This window comes from Tursiops truncatus, chromosome 4 (assembly GCF_011762595.2).
Source record: "Tursiops truncatus isolate mTurTru1 chromosome 4, mTurTru1.mat.Y, whole genome shotgun sequence".
Lineage (NCBI taxonomy): Eukaryota > Metazoa > Chordata > Mammalia > Artiodactyla > Delphinidae > Tursiops > Tursiops truncatus.
In genome coordinates, this window is record NC_047037.1 from 74,166,554 (window position 1) to 74,183,534 (window position 16,981).

The 16,981-nt window shown below is 46.8% G+C and overlaps 1 protein-coding gene across 16 annotated transcripts in view; it reads right to left on the bottom strand.

The window, feature by feature from the left end:
* Positions 1 to 16,981, bottom strand: part of KALRN (kalirin RhoGEF kinase) — a 645,891-nt gene that overhangs the window by 37,376 nt on the left and 591,534 nt on the right. For 11 of the 16 annotated variants that reach the window (XM_033855735.2, XM_073804132.1, XM_073804131.1 and 8 more), the window contains 9 exons: positions 16,616 to 16,708; positions 15,810 to 15,860; positions 14,861 to 14,938; positions 11,381 to 11,566; positions 10,838 to 11,009; positions 7,824 to 8,062; positions 5,729 to 5,982; positions 2,024 to 2,147; positions 863 to 922 (listed from right to left, as the gene is read on the bottom strand). In XM_033855735.2, coding sequence (XP_033711626.1) covers positions 863 to 922; positions 2,024 to 2,147; positions 5,729 to 5,982; positions 7,824 to 8,062; positions 10,838 to 11,009; positions 11,381 to 11,566; positions 14,861 to 14,938; positions 15,810 to 15,860; positions 16,616 to 16,708 — 1,257 coding nt within the window. Of the gene's footprint in view, positions 1 to 862; positions 923 to 2,023; positions 2,148 to 4,878; positions 5,425 to 5,724; positions 5,983 to 7,823; positions 8,063 to 10,837; positions 11,010 to 11,380; positions 11,567 to 14,860; positions 14,939 to 15,809; positions 15,861 to 16,615; positions 16,709 to 16,981 lie in introns of those variants that run through there. The other 5 variants (XM_073804148.1, XM_073804147.1, XM_073804133.1 and 2 more) reach the window with 4 other exon arrangements.

Below are 16,981 nucleotides of genomic sequence, written 5' to 3' on the forward strand. Positions count from 1 at the left end.
CAATTCTCTAGGTGTTGTAAATTTATGATGCTTGTCACTCAGTGGCAAGCCATGTGAGAGTCCTCTTTCTATTACCCCAAAGAGTTCCTGGCCTAGGAGGACCTGGAAGTTGACTGGAGGTTCTTGTTGGTGGAGGTACCGGTTTCACTCCACATCTTTGTAACCCTGGAGTATGAGAAAGGCCCCCGGGCAAGATTTCAGCCTTCTTGTCTCTAGAGAGGCCTCTGCTAGGTCTACAGGAGGGAGGTGATCCCCAGGGCCCTTTTCCTCCGTGGCAGGAAGAGCCACTGCCCGGGAGCCCTGGGGGCTGGAGAAGGGGGGGTTCTGGAGTTGTTGCGGTCACTCCTCATTTGCTATTGGCTACGGGCCAGGTCATCCCCCCAAACCATACCTACTCCATGATTTTACTGGAGGCTTCAGGGAGGAGTAAGTCCCAGAAGAAAAAGAACATACAGGGGAAAGAAAAAAAGAGGGGAAAGGGAGGAAGGAGAAACTAAAACAAATGAGTTCTTATCTTTAGCTGGGAACCAACCACTCTTTATAATGCTATTTTCCATGAAAAAAATGTTTTCTAAGTTTCCAGTTACGAAGTTGGCTATTTTATACACAAAGCCAAATCTGCCAAAGAAGAAAATACTAAGCAAGCATTCAAGAGAACCAGAAGTTTTAAAAAATGCACCTAGGAAAAGTTACCTATCAGAATCCAACTGAATTAAGTTTTGTTTTCTGTAAGTTGGACAGGACACCGAGAGATGCCCATGTATCCTGGACTGGCTGGTCACTTTTAGCAAGGCCACTGTTACAGAACACATCGAAAAAAGACAATCATTGCAGGAAAGAGGACAACAATAGCTGCTTCTACCTCCATGCTAGTATTAGGGTCAAGGTCATCACACTCTGACTCCTCGGAACTGTTCGTCTCCTTGATGGGCAGCATGAGGGAGGGGGAAGAAAGAGAACACAGTTAGAACACAGGCAGCTTTGGCTAGAGGGTGGGGAGAACTTGAAAGAAGCATGGACCATGGGAAATCGGGCAGAGAAAAAACCAGGTGCTGCTAAGGTGGGATGCGGATCACCTAGGGCGGCAGCATGCTTTTTTCAGGGAGAGGAGGTTGGGATCGTGTAAGCCGCTCATCTCACGGGAAATAGCGATGGAAGCAACCAAATGAAGCATGAGTGCTGTCGAATTTAAACTGTTGTCTCCTGTGGGGCCGGACTTCCCAGATGAGGGTGAGGGAGAGAGTACAATTTCTTTTCCCCAGGAAGGACATTAGAATGGGTTTGCATTGTTCTTATTTTGCTCAGGAAGACTCGGGTAGATAATCACCCAGTATAACAATATTCAACATCAGCGGTTTAATTTCCATTGTCCAGAGCCATGTCTTTTCTGAGCGCCCAATGTAAAGAAAACAGATCACATCGTTTCAAGATGGTGGACAGGGGTCTGTCAAAGCTTAGACTCAGCGAGTTCACTATAACAACTAGATTGTTACAAAGCAATAACGTGGGCTTCATCAATGTGCCTCCCTTCTCTGCCCATGCATAGGCCTGAAGGTGATGGCATCTGAATTCTGGGGAAAAGAAATGAAACTTCACCAAGGACACAGTAGCCCTTAAGTTCCAAACCTCAGACTTCAAAGGGTTGGAGGTTTGGAAAGCATGTCTAATCTCTTTACCCTGCATGTATTTTCAAACCTAGGATACTGAATGGGTGGCTTTGAGTACTTTAATATGAGTCAAGCATCTTGCATTTCTAAGAGAATAAATAATACTGCAGATAATTTTGCTATAAAACTTCTGCACAGTATGAGGAGGAAGGTATAAAAGAAAAAAAAAGAGATACTTACTTATTTGAATCGAAGTTGCCAGGAGAAATAAAAAATAAAAAATAAATTGATCTCGCATGCAAAATCCTACTAAACTACTTCCCCTCTGGTCCCCATCCACCCAAGTTGCCTCGTGAGAATGCTGCAGGGTGGGAGTAGATGAGAGGTCGGACACAGCTCCGGAACACCTTACTCACTTTAACAGAGACTTTGTTGCCCAGAATATCCTTGGGTTTACGAGGCCCTGTGGCTTCACTTTTACCCGTGTTCTCCACTTCCGCCCGCTTTCTCATGCGTAGAGTATGCCATGAACATGACTTCCTGTTGTACCAAAAAATGCACCAATCAAAATGGCAGGTCAGGGCAGAGTGAAGCGGTGGGTGGGCTTGCCACCCTTGGGTGAGTCAGTAGGTGAGGCGCTCCAGTCAAGCCCCTGCTTCAGAGGCCCCAAACCTGCACACCAGCTCCTGTGGCGGCTGGCAGCAGATCTCACCTCCAACAGGAAATGAGTGAGGATGAACTGTGACCCCTCCCAATAGATGTACAAGGTTGGTTGTAGCATTTGAGGCAAGTCTGGGTACTAAGTGATTAAACTCTACCGAGGGAAGTTTTCATATACTGATGAGGCCTTATAGGACTCAGGAATTCCCTTCCTGAGTATGGGTATGATGGATGGGAGAAGACTGTGGGGAGGGGGCAATAAAATAGGAAAGATAAGGGAAGTACATTCTATAGTGTATAAGCTATTGGTACTTTCCCAGGATCAGATATAAAGACCCAAAAGGATGCTTTTGAGGTTTTCATCTCATTATTTGTGTCTAGGCTGTGGCCACTCCCAAACACCGTAGTACAGATAGGAGGTTCTAGGGCGTTTGACTTTATAAACCTCGTGGGCACCACTCATTTATCTGGATGACTTAGGATGAAGGGTTTCTTGGTCTATGTTCTCCACATCACTCAGTGTTTGTGAATACAAGGCTCTGTCTGACAACCACTAAGAGCTCCTAGAGTTTTCCTGTTGGGAGAAGACCCAACGCGTGCTCTCAGGGAGGTGAGGGTGGCAGTGTCCCTTCACACTATCGTAACTTCTTCCTTCTCACAAGAGGGTTGGGAGCTATTTCTTCACACACCTGAAAGAGAGGCTCAGAGCAGAGCTCTTGAGTTCCACATATGTTAGGACTCAAAGACACCAAAAGCCAAGTCTCAAACAGCATCAGGGACCCTGGGCAGGCAGCATCAGTTTCAGGTGTGGTCACAGAGTTTGGATGAAGTTCTGTCATGTCTGGAGTAAGTGAGGCTGGCTTCCCTTCAGTGTCTCCTTATCAAATTTAGGCCTACGCAGACAGGGCTCAATGAAAAGAGCATCATTAAGGGAGAGAGGGGAGAGAGAGAGAGGCCTGTGAGATTTAGGAGGAAGGGAGATGCTCCAAAACGCATAGCAACTCCTCCACAAAACTCCATAAACGTCACAGATTTCAGGATGACGTGGGGAAAGTGTTCTCAAGATATTTATCACTAGCATGGAGGTTTAGCAATCAACTTTCTGAGTAGGAAAGAGCGATAATAGTCATGTCCTCAAGTTTTTTTTGGAAAGCAGCTCCTTCAGATGGCAGAAAAGAATCTCTTGGCCAGACCTTCTCTTGTGCCTCCTGAAGAGGCAGGCTCCCTGGGAGTCCTTGCATACCAGCTCTCACTCCGACTGTTGTTTCTGAGTGAGAACGGTCACCGAAATGAACCTCGGATAATATCACTCTTAACTGCAGACTTTCATCCCTTATCTTTACCCCCAAAGCCATGTCCCTGGCTTATTCTGAGAACATCTTGAGTCAGGGAGGTCCCTGCTGAAAAGACTCCTAGGGCGGCCGGCAACGCGCGTGTGCGCGTGAGCATGGGGCTGCATTCCTATGTTTATCACAACCCTCTGGGTCATTCAGTATGATTGGTGAGAAACTAGAAATGCTACAAGTAACACTGAGAAGGAGACTCAGAGTAGTACAAGTGTCAGGACACGCTCAATTTCGTATTCTTCTTCCCAGAAGAATGCGTCATCATGGTTTGGGGAGCTTCCATCTCTTGGCCACAAGCCTGGGGACTGATGTGGAAACAGGGTTTCAGTGACATTTATCCCATAGGCATCACAACCAACTCTGACCCTTGTGGTCATAGCAGCCCTGGGGAGGGTACGGTGAGTGTCCTTCACTGATAAATAGTGACAACCACTTTTAGTCCATTGCTCTGCTCCACTCCCACCAACCCTTGTGCAAGAGCCACACTGACAAGGAACCGAATGACCAATTGGTATTTGAACCTGTTCTCTTTTGCCCAGCCTGACACCCTTCCTACCAGTCCTCCCATGGAAGGTATGAAAAAGTGACCAAAAGATGCAAGGGAGAAGTGCTGAGTGCCTGGATAATTAGATCCAACTCATTACGAGTTAGCTAGCTCTGTAAGTCATTGATTAATAAGAACCTCAATGCTTTGAGGGCCTTTATATCCAAGGCTTCATAAAAGGTACTGAAACCAAGTGTCTTTAGGATAAAATGAATCAGGCCTGTTGCCATTTAGGGGCCACCGCTGATTTCCAGCTGGGTCTGCGGTTACCTAGAGAGGCCAGGGTGGGGTCAGCAGTCTCTGTCGCTGAGCTAGAGAAAGCTCCAAGGAGGCGCAGCTCTGTTGCTGCTGCTGCTTAGATATCTCACGGGAGCTCCTCCACCCGGCCGCCGGTGACCACACGGCGTGGAGAGCAGTGGAGGCCGCAAGCCAGCCCACCGCCTTCTACTCTAGCCTCTGGTTTACGTCAGCACCTCAGGGTCGCCCAGTTGGACAGCATCCCATCTGCATCATCCCTCACCTCAGAGGTTAGAGAGAACACACATGGGCTGCTTAGCAGGGAAGGCTAGGGTTGGACCTCTGGCCACAAAGGCACTTCTTGTGTAGGAAAGAACTGCCAATGCATTCAACCAACTCTTAAAGAAAAAAGAAGAAGAATCGTTTGTACATTTCGAAGTCCCAGAATAGTGCACTGAGGAAGAAGGGTCAACTAGTCTTTAACCTCATTAAAACATGCTCATGGTGAAAATTTATTTTACATATTTAAAATAGTACATTTAAAATTATTAGTTACATTACAGGTACAATGATGAACATTGTGACTCTCCATTATATTGCACAGCCTGACCTCATCCATATGGGTTTCTTTAAATAGTGCAAAATACTTTATACAGGAATGTGTTTGGAAGGGTCTTCGCAACCAAAATAAGGAAAAGAAATATCTTACAAATGACCATGAACATATATTAAAGTGACAGGGGAGGGGGAAAGTCAAAAAAAAAAAAAAGTTACAATCTGTACAGAGGAATTGCCATAGACAACCAAAAAGTTCCCTCTCTCCTGGGAGAAGCAGCAGGCCTCTGACCTATACAGGTCTGGCATTTGTGCTAAGGTAATTTTTTGGTGTCAATCAAAAAAAATATATATATATATATCAGTAACTTAATACAATATAAATAGAAGTCCAGTCCAGTGAATCCTGTGGTGGGTCAAATGGAGCAACAGGAGGCATGCCTCTTGTCCCCTAGGGTTTCAGTAGGGTTCTTTTCTTAACAAGGAGGGGGGAGAAAAGAAAAAAAAAAACAAACAGAAAATTACAAATGAAAAGGAAAGAAACACCATCACTGTTACCACCACCACCAAAAAAAAAAAAAAAAAAAAAAAATCGGAACACTCCAGCCCGGTTGCCCCCTGCTGCGTGTGGTTCCAGCGCTCAAACCTTGGTGCTGGTGGCACTGTCGAGAATAAGCAGCAGTAATTCCCTACCGTGTGTTTGCATTTTTGTGTTCTTTGTTTTGAATTTTTTTTTAATCCACATACTCCTCTCCCGGGGAAGCCAACGAGGCACTTACTTGATGCTCCCGTCACTATTTTCTGCGGCTGCTGTGGCTTTGGTGAGGGGTGCCAGGATGTTGCCCGGGACCCAGCCCTCGGCGGCGGGGGAGTGGTCGCTGGCGGGCTGGTACACCAGGCACATGTTCTGCTGGTTGATGGCAAGGACCTGGACCACCTCACCTTGGCTCACACAGATTTCGTTCTCCTTCAGTGCATAGTAATCTTTGATCACGGCCATGGATGAGACCCCATTGCAGCCTCCCAGGTCGCTCTGCCAGGAGACAAGGGCAAGAGGGACACAGACACAGGAAGGCTGGTTCACATGGGCTTGCTCTGCATCCTAATGTGTGGTTGAAAGTCAGCCCTCCCGCTAGCAGGGTAAATGGCAGGCAGAAGATTATCTTGAGAAATGGAATTATATTCATAAACGGGCTCTGAAAATGTATTTTATTTATAATGAAAAATTTATAATGAAAATGTCTCATTAATATTATAAGTGAGGGTGAAAAGGTGGAGATACTGCCCAGCCTTAGGTAAAGGTATAAACATGCCTTCCACCTGGGAGTCCCTCCTTAGCATGCATCTTCTCACTAGCATCCTCCAGCTGGAAGGAAGCGTGTGGCACAGACACAGGGATACGTAAGCACCTGGGCAGAGTGAGGTCAGGGCAAAGGTCAGGTCAGTGGTCACCATCCCCCAAAGAAAAGAACACAGACTCTTTGATACATGTTTTTCTTCCTTTTGAAAAAGCATTGGTCTTACTCTACATTCTGACCCTCCTTGAGACAGGAGTAACAATGAGACATTTGCCCAATTCAAAGGCAAGGCCATGACCTACCCTGACCCGACTCCTGTGGGAAGAGAACTCCAGTCCCCCTGTATTCATTAATATGAAGGGTCCTGCCTCCATGACCTTTGCACATGACTCTGCACCAGGGAAGCTGCTTCTAGACAGACTTGTAACTTCCACAGATGCCTGGCTGCCTCACAGAGCATGGTGAGAGCCAGAAATTCTTCAGTGAGTTAATGGGACTTCAAATTATTCACAAGGGCAGGGGATTTTTAAGATGAAAAAATAATTTCCAGCTGATGTGATAAAATAGGTCAGTATAGTTACTCTTACACAGAACTGAACTTAGACATTAATAGTTAATTAAAAAATAAAAATGAGGAGTTCCCTGGCGGTCCAGTGGTTAGGACTTGGCGGTTTCACTGCCATGGCCCGGGTTCAATCCCTGGTCAGGGATCTAAGATTCTGCAAGTTGTGTGGCGTGGCAAAAAAAAAAAAAAAAAAAAAAAATCAACATCATCTAATAATATGGGTAAGAAAAATAAAACTGTAAGGTGGGAACATGTAGGTAAAAAATGAAGATGTTCCCATTCACAGACCCATTGAGCTCTAGAGGAAACAGGCCTGATGAGATTACGTAAACTGCTGAGATTCTAGGGCAAGTCGCAAAGTTCTGAGCTGCATAATTTGGAACAGAAACCAGATCGCCTGACTCGGGATCTAGCACTTTTGCCATTCATTGTCATTCCTACTACCTGGTGGGGTCAAAACAGCCGTGTAGACTGGATCTGCAGTTACACTGATGACTCTCCTCATGGCGATGTTTGAATTGTGGATTATCTCGGCTAGTCTAATCCAAGGCTAGCTTCCCCCATTCACACACTGATGGGCAACATCCTCTTGCTGCTTCAGCCAATGGGCGTGAGCTCGCTTCAGCAGCTCATCGTTAGAAAGGGCAATGTCTTCAAGATGTCAAACCCTAGAGCTGCGACTTTTAGATGATCCACACCACAACTCCTCTATTTGCTACAAATCATAATTGCCACTCCAACATTACCATATTTGTATAGTGTTTCTGCAGATGACGACAGCCCTTTAACACAGAGTATCTGGACGGCGGGGGAGGAGGGTAGTGGAGAGGTAGGGAGCTGGTTTAACTCACTCAATTTGCAGGGGAAGAAAGAGAAATCATTGAGATTAGGCTGTATTTAGCGGGCTCTTCCTGCTAAAATGATCAGCATAAAAAGATGCTACGTTATAAAGTAAGCCCAGAGGCTGTACCCTCAGAGTGGTGCGGCTGGCAGTAGTGGGCTGTCACTTACCTTGCTGGCCTCAAACTTGTCCCCAGCCTGGTGGTAGTCAAACCCCGAACTGCCATTGGAGGTAGATATCTTCAGGGGTGGCAGAGGCGGGTTACAGCTGGAGCCCTTTGGGGGCTTCTCGGAGCCCACGGGGATGGAGGAGTAAGGCCTGGGGCTGGCTTGGGGAACCCTGGCAGGCTGGGACCTCATCACAGCTGTGTTCCTTTCTTTCCGCTGATATTCAATGGGCGACTGTAGGGCTGCAGGGAAGAGCAGACCATTACTCTCAGCTTTGGAAATCCCATAAGCTTTGGAGGCTTAAGAGGTCAGGCTTTGTGTGAGGCAGAGTGAGGATACGTGAGGAAGATACTACCCTGTTTTTAAAGAATGTATCATCTACCGAGAACTATTCTTAGTTTTGTCTAAGTGATGAAAGTGCAAAACCGAAATGGTGCAAAAGGAGGGAGAGAGGGCTCTGTAGTACGTGTGTGCACGGGTGGACACAGGGATGGGTAGGGTGGTAGTAAAGAGCTTCAGAAACTGCCAGCCATCGGGCCCTGACATGCAGGCTCTGCAGGGTGGAAGCAAATGGGAAGTGGGTCTGGGCAACAGGATGGAGTCAGATTCCCTGGAGCACAGAGCCATGGGTCTCTGTGGAGGAAGGAGATGAGACAGGTAAGGGAAGTTGGAGGTGCCAGGATGTGAAAGATCTGGAAAGCAGGTGAATGAGTCTGGATTTAATTCTGAAGTTCATGAAAAGTGACTGAATTAAGGCAACGTTCATGTTTTCAGTGCAGGTGCACCAGAGTACACCTGAAGAATGTTAACCTTGCAGCGGGTGAGGGGAGGGACTGGCCAGGCTGATTAAGAGCCGTGAGATAGTGAAGGGGAGAGGCCGGACCTGAGCAGAGCCATGGGAACGCGGAAGGGGTGCGGTGTGGCAAGCGCTCCAGAGGGAGCTGAGGTTGACACAGCCTAGATGGGAAAAGATGGCAAGGAGCCAGGGTAACTTGGGTTTGGAGGCTGGGAGAAGTGGTGGTCAGTGGAACTCTGCTTTGAAAGGAAAGAGGTAAGCTTTGTTTTCCTGAGTTTAAGATGATAAAGTTCCAAGGTCTTAGTACTAAAGAGGTACAGCCAGGCAAAAGCCATACAGGTCAAATTCTGTAACAGTGACTTCAAGGCAGGCCCGATTATGCTGTTTCTGTCAGTGTTCACTGTAACAAATATTTAATTGGGTTAACAGCTGGGGCCCAGAGAACTTTCCATTATAAGGATATTTCCCTAGTAATAGGTATATACTTCAATAGGACTCAACATATAGTCCACACTTCCTTTCTATTTGAGGTCTCAGGAGGGAAAGGTTGGCTCTGAGGTGCCTGCATGTGTGTCTACAAGCAAAAGCCTGGCCCCAGTCCATTGTCACATCCTTGTCTTCTGAGTGTGTCAAAGTGCTGAATAGGCTGCTGCCAGGCCTCAGCCTTTCTCCTGGAGAGCATTAAATATTTAGGTATAGAGAACCTAGCTCATTAATAACTCCATAATCCACTATAATTAGGCAAAAGGTCTCTTGGAACCGTGTACAAGTCTGGATAACTGACTATGCCCGAAGAAGTACTGCTCCCAGTTTGAAGCAGAGAGCAGACAGCTGTGAAGCAGGCCGTAGCAAACTGATCTGATGAATCATTACCCATCTCATGGAAGTGGGGTACTGATTGTACGCAATAACTGCGCTAAAGTGTTTGAAAATAGTATGTCTTCTTAACTAAGCTGCATAGGAAGTCTGTGCTCTTCGAGGGCCTCCGTCTGCATAACTTAGGTCTTAGGACCAGGAAAGCTGTACATCTTCAGGTAGGGTTTGCATCTGGCTGAGGGATACGGTGTCTTATACCTGGTCCTGTGTTTTTGCTTTGTTTGCTGGGGAACTCATAGACAAATGTGTGCCCTACCACTAGCAACTATACTGCAGTTTTGGGGTTAGAGCCTAATTTTAAGTTATACAAGTTATACAGTTCTGGGTTCCAGTTCTTGTTTTAGCACCTACTGTTTTTGTGACTTTGGACTGGTTTCTTAACCTCCCTGAGCCTCCTTTTCCTCACCTGAAAAATACAGGATGATATTACTTAGCTTTCCACACTGATGTGAGGATTAAGTGTGGTAACACATGTGAAATGCTTTGCATCGTGCCTCGCACAGAGAAAGGACTCCATATATGGGAGCCATTATTGTTACTCAATCATTTCCGGTTTCAACTTATCGTCCTACCTTATTTTTCTTTTGTCCTGAACTGATGAACTTAAAAACCTCATTCCAGCTTGGAATCTATCAGAAATTCCCAACAGAGTCAATTCAATGAATGTATTTTATACATGCCCATGTTTTTGCTTAAAATTATTTTATCCATAGAAGCATTAATTCAGTGTTGTATACTCAAAAACTGTGAACTATATACAGCTTTCATTACTATCCCTCAGGACCGGGCTGGTGTTTAATTTTAGACTCTTTAGAATGAGAAAGAACCCTAGAGATCACTTAGTTTAGTTTTTTTCACCAAACTGTTCTACAGTCGGGGGACCTGGGGCATGGCCCCCAAATACTCTCCGTGTAAGTGTGTAACTGCTTTGAAGTCTCGTGTTCTAGCTTCAAAAGGCAAGGCATTCTGCTCCATAATCTCTTTTGACTTGTTTTAAAAGAAACACAACTGTGTTAAATCCCTTACCATGGAGTACAGTTGATACCTGGTAATCTCACAAGGCTCTCTAGTGTTATCTGGAGATACCCTGGGGTTTGGCAGACCAACTCAAATTCCCCTTTGCTCCCAAAAGAGGTGATTGCTAACTCTAAATTTCAATAATACCTTGAAACTTCCCAGAACAAACTGTCAATAAATGTGACAGTTTGTGATAAATAAATTTATTTATTTGTGATAAATAAATGTGATCGGGGCTCATAACTCACCAGGAGCCCAGACCCGAGGAGGTTCAGAGGTGTGGGGTCCCCTGAAAATGGCCCGGCAAGAAGCCAGACCCGGCACTCACCATTTAAGAAGTCTCGCTGTGTTTCTAAGACTTGGTTGATGTCCTGCACCCAGGCCTGCTGGATATCAGCGTTGGCGGCTTGCAGGATGACCCTCTCCGAAGTCTCCCTGTTCATGAGTGCAAACTTGCAGGGGTCACTGTCCACGTTCTCCTCCAGGACCAAGTAATTCATCTGGAAGAAACCAAGGTGATCCTTTCCATACTAAGCAGTTTTGAAAAATCAACAACATATTACAGTTCCTCAAAGTTTTTATTTCAGGAAATGTTTCCAAAAACGTGCCCTGAATCTAACAGCTTAAATACTTTGGTTTCTGTCTTTGAGTGAACGACATGATCTTGGAGAACCTGCAGGATCATGTTAGAGACTGGCACCGAGCCTGTCACTTTTTCTCACAGATAATCAACCTTCAATCCCGAAGGTTACCAGGCTGAAAGATCTTCAACGTTCTGGATCCTCACTCTTGCCAGTGTCTCTGTCTTAGGGAAGTGGCTCCCCCAGTGTGACTCTTCTTTGCCCCTTCTCATCCCCACCTAGATCCTCACCTTGATGCTCCGTTTGAACATGTAGCCTGGGGTGAGGGATCCCTTCCTGAGCAGTTCACTGAAGATGACAATTTGCTCAAAGAGGAACACACGCCTCTCCTTGGTCCGCGACTGCATGCCGGCATCCAGCTCAATCACGTAGAATGTATCCTGCTGCAGCAGCTTGCCCTGAGCGGTCAGGGTGCCCTGACGGAAAGAAGGACTGCGGTGAAGTAAGTGAGAGACAGGGAGATGACCACAACCCTCTAGGTCACAGAACCTCCCTCTGTGGGGACACGGACAACAGACCTGACAGCAAAAGCCTCAGGCTCTAGTAAGACTGAATCAGGGCCCACCCAGACATCGAGGGCAGACTGTGGCCACCTTCCCGTTCACACAGGGCCCTGAAGGGAAGGGAAAGGAGGCTATGGAACCACTAAGAAGCAGCTCCAGGAAAACACCAGGAGGCAGGTAAAATTATTAGCTAAAAAGATGTTTGGGAAATATGCTGGCCCCTCTTGTTTTTTTATTAAAAGGAGAACAGAAAGTAGATGATGCTGGAGCTGGAAGTGGCCTTTCTGTCCTCGGAGCTCTGAGAGGCCCTTGCAGCCAGGACCTGGGGTGCTAGCCATGAACCTAGAACCAACCTGGGGCCAAGGGAAGTGATGGAGGCCGGACCACAAAAAGAAATCAGATGAGTCAGGCTCCTCTCTTCTATTATTTCAGGATGGGGAAATTCTGAGGTCTTAAGTCTCCTGCTCCAGATCAGCAGGTACAGTTGAGATACTATCGACAGGTGTCTATATTTCAATGCCTCCAGTTGCCAGATCACTTGACACTCAGGGTAGGAGGTGGAGCCTATCTGGTTCGCCAGTTCTAACCAGATTTTCAGAAACACTGTCAAATCTTCAAAGGGAATATGGCCTAACCCGGCAAGTCTTCACGGATGCTATTGCTTTTTCTACTGTTCTGCAACGAGAAGACACTGGCATCTGAGATAGTGGCCAGAGGGCCTCCTCTGAACTGTACTTTCAGGTGACAACTTTTGTCCTTTAGCGCAAATGTGGGCTATTTTCTGTATGTGACGCCTTGTTCCAAACATTACCCAACACACAGGCCATTTTCCTTTCATGTTCCTGAGAAACGCCTGCCCTCTGCTTGGATGTGGTTCCTTACTGTCCAGGTCAACAGCCAAACAGGCTTATGTCTACCCTGGTCCAAAGTTAATATTAAGCCAGTGACCAGCCCTAAAAGCTCTATTAATATTACATAAGAGCCTGACCCATGAGTTATAGCCCTGTCAATGCCAAAGGGAAAGCTAGAGGATTTAAAAGGGAGAGAATCTAAGGGAAGGGGCTAACTTCTCCCTGACCCAAAGCCACGGACTTCGGAAGGAATGGAAGTACGTTCATGGTCCTTCCCAATTAGCTGAAGGAATGAATGCAAAGCATATTCTCTAGGGCTTGATGAAAAAAGGAGATGGTGGTGCTTGATTTAAAAGAGAAAATAATTCCACCCTTCTGTGGACACACGACCATGCACAACACAGTTCCTGTGAAGTCTGACTTGGGTCAGAAGGTACATCAGATGCTGCTCCTCCTGTCAGTGGCCAGTTCCTCCAGAGACCAAGAGAAAGCCAAGTCAGACTCCTGCTCAGAAAAACACAGGGACGTCAAGGATGAAGAGCAAAAGGAATTACTTCTGTTCAGAATAGGCTCAGATCTGGCATAATTCCAAGGGAACAGGTACAACGTCATCTAGCGTGACTAAAGAAACACTGTGTGAGAACTCGGGGTGAATTTCTGCTGCATGACCCTGCTTCTCGAATGCCTCACGCCTACTGTGGAGAACAAGAACCTGTGAAAAAATGAACAGCAGAAAGGACCCTCCACAGAGTTCCTGGTCACAACAGATCAATGGAAATCAGACAGGGACACCAGGATGGGCGGCAAGGGCAAAAAGGACAGAAGAATTTGGCTCAAGACCATCATGAATCCAACGCATTAACCCAAACCTGAATACAGCATTTCCTAACTTTACTCGTATACCAGTCTGCCTTATGTCTATTTTATTCTAGTTTAGCCAGAGGAAAAAAATGAATAATGAAATCTTGCAGGATTACTGGGAAACAGGATTAGAAGATCCACATCTTTCTCTAAGGGGCTCAACAACTAAGCACCAGTCAATAACTGCATCAGTTCCAGTTTTATTGTATTAATATTTAAAACAGATTATGTTTAGTTAGAAGTGTGGATATAAATTAATAACAGCCACTTATTAAGTTTAAACCAGGAAAGTCAATTTGCTCTTCTAAGGTTCACTGTTATGGGTTGAATTGAATCCCCTCTCCAATTTGGATGTTGAAGTCTTAACCCCCAGCACCTCAGAATGCGACCTTATCAAAAGACAGAGCCTTTACAAAGGGAATCAAGTTAAAGAGAGGTCATTATGGTGAGCCTTAATCAAACATGATCGGTGTCTCTATAAAAAGGGGAAATTTGAACACAGAGATATGTACAGAAGGAAGGCGATGTGAAAATACAGGAAGAATGCCATGTGAACATGAAGACGGCCATCTATAAGCCAAGGAGGGAGGCCTGGACAGACCCTTTCCTCACAGCACTCAGAAGGAACCACCCTTGCCTACACTTTGATCTCGGACTTCTAACTTCTGGAAACGTGAGATGATAACATTGCTGTTGCTCAAGCCACCCAGTCTGTGGTACTTTGTTATGGCAGCCCTAGCAGACTAGCATATTTGTGGAAATCCAAACCCTGGGTATGTCTAGCTGTTTCTCCCAAGACTTGATTCTTCTTGTCAAAGAACAGCACTGTGATGTTTTAGAGCTTTAAACATTCATTTAGCTAAAAAGCCAGCCACTATGTAGACCCGTTTACTAGAACCACCCTCTCCAAAAAAAAGTGTTCCATTTTCCCTCTGGTTCTACTCTCATCACGTAGTCCTGTTCTCCCTCACATTCCCGGCATTTCTCAAGCAAGCAAGAAAAGGGAAGGGGTCATCGGCACGTCCATAGCTATAAAGAATCTGGGGTCTTTCCAAGCCCCTTGCAATCCTGACTGCAGCTTGGTCGACTTCCTCTGGCTGCCCTATCGCTGGAGGTCCTAAACAGGTGCACCTTCCAGGCCTGTGATCCGGAGGGGCCTGGGCACAAGGGCAAACGTGGTGAGTGAGAGAGGCAGAGAACACGCGCACAGGACTTCAAAGGGAAGCCTGGGCTCCTGCTGCCCTGAAGGGAGAGGGCTAAGCCTTCTTTTTTTTTTCTTTGCAGTACGCGGGCCTCTCACTGCTGCGGCCTCTCCCGTTGCGGAGCACAGGCTCCGGACGCGCAGGCTCAGCGGCCATGGCTCACGGGCCCAGCTGCTCCACGGCACGTGGGATCTTCCCCGACCGGGGCACGAACCCGTGTCCCCTGCATCGGCAGGCGGACTCTCAACCACTGCGCCACCAGGGAAGCCCAAGAAGCCTTCTTAAGGGCTCACCTCAAAGCCCTGCAGGCGCCCCAGATTCATCATGTCGTTGCAGCGTTTTGGAACAAGGCACATTAACTCCACTGCTTTCTGTGGGAAAGAACAACAGCAGTCAGGGCGGGGAGCAGCAGTGGGGATGGGGGCTCGGCGGTTCCATGCTGGAAGCCAGGGGCCTCCTGGGGGCTCCCTGATCCTAGGAAAGGACACTGGTCCCTGCTGTCCACTTCAGAAGAGGGAGGGCTTTCCTGTTCTAAGCTGGGGGCTGTCGGTCATCCGTGCAGGGGCTCCACGTGAATCAGTGAGCACACGCGGGGAGGATGCTACCAGCCCATCCTTTTCCGAACCTTCCCACTTCCGTTTATCCATTTGCTTTCCTTCTTGCATTTTCTTTTTTCTCTTTGTTGCTCCCCGCCTGCCGAAGCAACAGCTTAGCCTTGCTTGTGAAATACTAGAGGTTTTAACCTAAAATAACCTGCCAGAATGGTCTGTAACCTCCCTGGCTTAAAATAATCCCCATGGTGACATTGTCTCTAAGGACTTCACTTAGGGAGTAATCCTCGGGGACGGGGGAGGGAGTGAAAATGGAATAATTTCTATGTCAGCCTCAAACAGTACCTGGATTCATGGATAAAGCTGCACGATGAAACACCCAATCTCTGCAGGATGTTAGAGGGTTAAAATACCACCCTTTCGCACCACATGTCACTGGGAGCTACGAGGAGAACACGAGCAGGGCTAAGCTCTGGTCTGGCCCTGGACCGGATTCTCAAAAAACGTTCAACGTGCTCCTTAATACTCGCCACTACACCTCCTGCCGGGCAGCTGTTTGCAAGGGGCTCTTTGCTGTCTGAGAGGAGCCAGCCTGGACTCCCCATCCTCCAGGGCCAATCTTTCCCCTTTAGGGGCAGACATCCAATAACTGTCCCATAAGAGCCACCAGCATTACAAGCAGAAAACTCACCTCGATATCAGAACACTCCAAACCAGCCTTCTCGCTGTATCTCAGGAAGTCCTAGCAAGTGGGGGAAGCAGGGAGAGTGAAACCAGTTAGGAAAAGAAGGCCCTATAAAAAACGTAGCATCGTAAAAACCAAGATGACACCCAGGAGACTTTCCTTCCCCACAGAGATGGCAACGCTTTGTAGTCGCTGAGATATGAAGCTGGGAGTCATGGTGGATGTAATCACACAGAGAAAACCCCCGGAATATTCAAAGATTCAGAGCTATGGGAAAAGGGCGGCAGGGGTGAAGGGGAGAGAAAGTGTGTGAATAGGGACAAAAGGGGAATGATGACAAGGAGGAAAGGGACAAAGGACTGTCAAATCTCTCATTTGCTTCATATTTCTGTAAGACAAGTCAAACTACATGATTTTAAAAAGTAAAAAAATGATCAAATTTTAGGTTTTACTCATCTAGGGTTCCTAGGGCTTTGCCCTTCCTTTTCTTTCTCTGTGTGTTCTACTCTGATTTTATGCTCTTATTATTTTTTAGTTTTTAAAGGTACCAAGCCAGTCAGTGATGGCAACAACGTAAGAAAGTGATTTGGAAAAAAGAAAATCAAATAACCACCAACCTTAAGGAAGGAACAACAGGCATGCAATTTATGCAGGGGCAAAGCTGACACAAATAACCAGCCGGTAAAAGGTAAAAACCCACACATGCCCCCAACTAGTGTGGTGGAGACAGAACCTCGAGCTGACCTGCTCCCTAACTCAGAGCCTGATGAAGACCCTGCTCTGGCCCTGGGCGGGGCTCACAGCCCTCTTACCTTGAGGAGCAGCTGATACTTTGTGATTCTCTGAATGGGCTTGATAAGGAAGTCGCTAAGTGTCAGCCTTTCATTTATCTCCTGTTTCACCTCCTGGAACACAAGGGAGCTACATCAGGGGAAAAGGAACCAAAGGATTGGGGTGCTCTGGACAGGGGTTCAAAGGCAAGGATGGCAGGTCTTCATGTTTGCCAATAAAGGTTTAGAATCTTCAAACCACGCAACGGGTAGAATTGCCTACACAATAGCTCATTTTGTTATTAACGACAAAGCACATCTCACCATCACCTTCTTACCTATCAAGCTCTGTCACACCCAGTCCCAGGGACAAGCTGGCAGGGGTGTTCTGTTCTCTCTCCCACTCCA